Source organism: Manis pentadactyla, unplaced genomic scaffold (genome assembly GCF_030020395.1).
Source record: "Manis pentadactyla isolate mManPen7 unplaced genomic scaffold, mManPen7.hap1 scaffold_427, whole genome shotgun sequence".
In the NCBI taxonomy this organism is placed as follows: domain Eukaryota; kingdom Metazoa; phylum Chordata; class Mammalia; order Pholidota; family Manidae; genus Manis; species Manis pentadactyla.
In genome coordinates this window covers 256-5,308 of record NW_026644810.1, presented here as the reverse complement: position 1 = coordinate 5,308, position 5,053 = coordinate 256, and the positions used below count along the sequence as shown (strand labels likewise).

The window sequence follows — 5,053 nt, the reverse complement described above, 5'->3', positions numbered from 1 at the left end:
CTCAGAGCAGAGCTCACACCCCAGAACCACACGCACGGCACTGGGCATGGGGCCCAAAGCTCAGGACTCTTCTAGTTTTCTCAGCTTCAAGCCTGATGTCCTTGCACTCCACAGGAACACAGATGGTGCCACCCTCACCATGGAAACACAGGCACACAGAGGAAAACACCCACCACCACATTGCTCCAGACGTTGGCACCATCTAGAAATGACCACAGTTCACATTTTTGTCAATGTATTTCCTATTTTTACGGGGCTTACTCATATATACAACACATTTTAAAACTGGTCCTTACGATATATAGTTTTATCACCGGTTTACAACTAGATATATTGTGAATGTTTTCTCTTTTACAACAGTTAAAATAATTGCATAGTAGGGAGAAAACAATTTATTACACATTTATTGGAGAAATTCAGAATTTTTTTCCAGAGACGTCATTCTCTTTAGAATGCCTTGGAGAAAGGGGGTATCCTCGTCTTACAGTCAAGGAATATAAATTCGCTCTTCACCGTAGCTGAACTTGTTTCTCTGTGGCCATTTAATTGTCAATCAAGTAACCCACTTTATTTTTCCCATCTCTCCCATTTGCTTCCTCCCCCTTTTCTGCCTGTCTCCCTGGTGCACACCTACTTCATCACTCCTGCAGCCCACACCACTAGCATCTGCCCTGTCCCCTCGCTTTTGCTCCCCCTACAGATGTGTCCCTTCCTTTTTTCAAGATACTGTCTTAATTGGTTTTTCTCAGCTCTACTCAAAGCTTTATCCTCAGTCCACATAGGAGTAATCTTTAATAATCTTAAGACAGTATTCAGTGGTTTCAAGGAAAAATATCAATAAGCCCTTGGAGAGCTGCACAGTATTCAGTGGTTTCAAGGAAAATATCAATAAGCCCTTGGAGAGCTGCACGTATCAAGAAATGTAACACTTGGACACAATGTAGATATGGTGAACTACTTTTTAGTAGTTTTCTTTGGATATGGCAGGACAGAGAAAGCAGCTGGTACTTCAAGGAAATGTTAGGGACCTATTCACTACTATGGAAATCTATTCACTGTTTCAAGGCAACTAACAAAGGATTAGGACATTTGAGCGACAGCCTTCACAGGTCGGGATGTCTGCCTGACAATGTTGCATGCAAACATCCATTAATGGAAACTTTGTACAACAAGGCACAAGCCAGCTAGCATCAGAGGGGTGCATGGGGACAGTGTTAATTCTGGAGTCCTGGAAGCTGCGAGGTGCTCGTCCATCACATGGCCACCTGGAAGGCAGGGACACTCAGTCATTAAAGGAAATCCCTCTGGCAGCTGATTCTGCTGCCTACACATGTGGCATATCTGCACCAGCCACAATTAGTCTGTGAACCAACATTTGTACTTATGGGACCAACACTATCAATTACATAGAATTCAGACTCCCCTAAAAATACACTTCCAAAGTTGCCATGGGCATACTGCTAACTTGGTCTTCCCTAGATATGTGCTCACACCTGGTCATCTACCCCAGCCAGTGACACCTTTGATTGCAGGGGTGCAGCAGAACGTGGTTCGGCTCTGATGATAAGGACACAGCACATTTTAGGCTTTCAGCAAGAAAACAATGTCCCCACCCATCTACACCAAATGCCTATGCTGGGCCTGCTACCCAGGATGCAAATGGGAAAGATGCGATCCTGGTGTGGGTTGGGTGGCAGTTCCATCTTGTACTCAAGTGGAGCACTTGCTTTCATGTATTTTGTGGACTTGAACATTTTCAATTTCTAACATCCACAGGGGCAGAACTAATGAGAAGCCTCTGCACTTGGGTGGACCTATAAATCTGGCTCAGCTCGGGGTGGGAAGAGAAGTCTCTCCTTCTGTTCTCTGCCCCTTCTTGTCACTGCTTTCCTCAAATCAATAGACATCAGTAAGATAAAAGGGTTCTGAGCTCAGTCACTGGGTGATGATCTGTCTGGGGAAGGAGGGGCAGGGGAGGAGGGGTCTGCTCAGGGCTTTTTTAAACCTATAAAGGAGCTCCTAAGGGACGAGAGTGGGGTTGGGCCTCTGGCGAAATGTAAGGCCACCAGTTGGAGGTGGGTGCCGCTGACCTGCTGTGGGGTGGGTGCTAACCGAGCTGCTCCCGGAGCCTGCCTGAGACTCCCTGTCCAAGGAAGGGAACTCTAGGAAGCATCTCTCTGTGTTTAAGAGGCTAAGCCTTCTCTTGTTTCTTTTCCTAGGTAGACGTTCACATACTACAAAATGCCTAACAGACCTGAAATAACTCTCCATCTGAAAGCGGCATGACCGCTGACCCTTCTGAGGGAGTAAACATCAAGGGTGCCATGGTGACCATCCCGTGTGGGGTTCTTGGTGCTTTCATAAGCAGAACTTGGGCTGCTGGGACCTAGCAAGTCATGAGGTAAGAGGAGAGACCCTTTTAACTAAGTGCCAACCATTAGCTTGCAAGGGCAGGAGGGGAGTGTCCGCTTACCACAGCCCGGCAGAAATGTCTGAGGAAGGCAGCGAAGCCAGCCGCGCCAGCACTTACACATGGAACACTTCCTGGGCAGCCAGGTGTCGTGGGGCACAGACCCGCAGTTCCTGGCAGTGAGCAGATCAGGTGATGCACATGTGCTCTTAGTCCCCACATCTCTTGCCCTCTCCTCCCTCCACCCCGAATGACTTACTCTTTGCCCACGTCATGCTCACAGTTCCGCCCATAGAAGGTGGGGGGGCAGGCACAAAAGGAGCCCAGCATGCAAGTCCCCCCATTCAGACAGCAGGTCTTGTTTAGCTGCCTGCCTGAAATGTAAGAGAGGCGGCTGAGAGGGTGGGCGGATTGAGAAGCTGAGCTCCTGTAAGCAAAGATCAATACAGCGCTACAGACCTCATCTTCCCAGAGTGTGTGTAAATGTCTATAAACATAACCTGCCCAGAGTAAGACTCTGTTGTTCAGTGCTCCTGTTGCTACTTGGGCCTCTGAGCAGAGTAATCTTTTTCACACGCAGGCCAGTGATAGTTCCCAAAGCCCTGGCATGAAGTGTCATCAGGCGAGGGACACTGGGCTCCAGGGAGGTGAGTACCAGATGCATCTCCACTCCACAATGCAACCCAGCCCGACCCAGCTCAGCTGCCAGAATTAGGTGGCCACTCTTTCAGGTGAAAGAGTCACTAACATACTTGGGACACACAGGAGGAACTGGGGAGTGACGCATGCGTCTGCTCTAAGGCAGGTAAGGCTTACTGTCCTGGACTCCCGTGGACGGCACAAACTGGGAAGGTCGATGGTGAGCCGCGGTTTCCTCCAGGGTCGGAAGGCTGCCACCTCTGAGGGCCAGGTCTCCCAGAGCCGGACGTGCAAGTTCACGGTGGCCCAGCCCTGGAGGGCAAAATCAACTCGGTATTTCAGGCCAATGAAATTGCTACAGATCAAAAGAATAAAAAGTCTCTCACCAGTGGTCACTTGAAGTTCAAAAGCCTTGGAAATGGCCACGATCAAAATCACACTAGAAAAGGAAATCAGACAGTGGTTAGTTAGCAAGACAAAGCAAATAAAACCCTTTGAATGAGCATCTCGGTCTTTTCCTCACAAGGACAAGACCACTACAGAGCACTAGGGAGAGATTGGAGACCTCCACCTTCCTTTTTTTCTTCTTCCTTTGTAAATGGCTAATTCATGTATGCAACAACAGAAAGAAAAGCAATGAGGAAAAAAACTACCTAATATCCAACTCTTTTCAATTACTTCGTAGGCTTTGGCCTCATATGCACATTAATTTTAAGTAGGTATAAATCTTCTATTTTCTATTTCAACTAACATATAATTTCTCTCCGGCTGTTTCCATAGAAGAATTTAAAAATGATTGCAAGATACTCTATTTAGATGATGAATCACATTTTACCAACAATTTCATTTAAATAAGTAATTTAAGAGATTTTCAGGTTAAAAAAATTCCCATTATTCTTACTGGTTTTACAGGTACCGATCTGTTTATACCTTTAAACTTCTTATATTTAAACCATATAATTCGGTTTAATACTTATCTTTTCTCACACAGGAATAGGAAAACACCTGTCATTTCAGAGGCAGAGCCCATTAACTGGATCGAAACGTTAAAAACCAATGGCAAAGCTGGGTGTAACTAAGTGTGAAGTTCCAGGTTCAGGAAAAACAGCAGCACTGCTGGCAGCCTTTTAAGGTCTGAGCAAGATGAAATCAAGCAACAGTGAGATGCAGAACACTCTCTCCTAAGCTGGCAACCTCTTAGTAATCGGAAGTTCACATTCAAGATTGGTTCCTACCTGGAAGAGAAGCGCTCCATCTTCCTGCAGTCCATAACGGCGCCCAACAATTTAGGGAGAAAATGTTAGCATGGCATCAATTCACAGTCAATGCCAAAACACCCAAAGGAGAACACATTTCCTGAAGAAAAAATGGGATTTTAAAAAGAAAAATACCCCCGATGAGAAGTATGCATTCCCCAGCAGGTCTTGAGAGAACCAGGAGCCAGGATGCAGACTCCGTCCTAACGAACACCTTGACCTTAGCCAGGGACTCCGCTTTCCCCGGGATTCTCCTTCCTCAACAACACGTCCCTGGCTGGGGGGGAAGGGCTCTCGGGTGGGCGGGAGGCGGAGACCCACATGCATTACAATGCCTAAACGTCCTGGGGGTGCAGGTGAGCGGGGGTGGGGGTGGGGGGGGTGGGGGTGGGGGTAGAGTGGCTGAAACAAAGGCCGAATGGAGGAGGCGGAGTCTTATAAAATTGGTAAATTAGCACTAATGTCTCTATCAGTAGTTGCGGGGTAAAAATACCAGACTTACTCTTTTGGAAAGGAAAACAAAAAAAAGGCACGTCAATTACTCTGCGCAGTTGATGATTCCAGGTGGGAGGAACGGTGGCAAGTAATTGCTTTATTAAGGAAACCCGAAACAGCACATGTGGGTCTCTCAAGACGTTTGATAATTTACCGCCAACTTTTTCTTATTGAAATTTGCTTTCATCTTTGTTTTTCCAAGGAAGGTGTTGGGCGCCGCCTGCTTTGCCCTGGGCACTCTCAGAGGGCCAGA

General features: G+C 47.0%; 1 protein-coding gene across 1 annotated transcript; it reads right to left on the bottom strand.

Moving 5' to 3' along the window:
- Positions 1 to 230: 230 nt before the first annotated feature.
- Positions 231 to 4,618, bottom strand: LOC118930037 (cripto, EGF-CFC family member). The gene is made up of 6 exons (XM_036920783.2): positions 4,285 to 4,618; positions 3,436 to 3,488; positions 3,227 to 3,361; positions 2,670 to 2,784; positions 2,474 to 2,583; positions 231 to 1,265 (listed from the first exon to the last, which is right to left on the bottom strand). The coding sequence occupies exons 1-6, from the start codon at positions 4,317 to 4,319 to the stop codon at positions 1,150 to 1,152; spliced, it is 564 nt and encodes a 187-aa protein (XP_036776678.2). The 5' UTR covers positions 4,320 to 4,618; the 3' UTR covers positions 231 to 1,149.
- Between the last annotated feature and the right edge of the window lie 435 nt (positions 4,619 to 5,053).

Bases quoted from the DNA above. Each gene is read 5' to 3' on its own strand.
- LOC118930037 (XM_036920783.2), bottom strand. From the start codon at position 4,319: ATGGACTGCAGGAAGATGGAGCGCTTCTCTTCCAG. The intron at 2,584-2,669 runs GTAAGTCATTCG...GCTCACTGCCAG, and splicing joins GAGCATGACGTGGGCAAAGA to GAACTGCGGGTCTGTGCCCC. The intron at 1,266-2,473 runs GTAAGCGGACAC...CCTGCCTTCCAG, and splicing joins GACATTTCTGCCGGGCTGTG to GTGGCCATGTGATGGACGAG.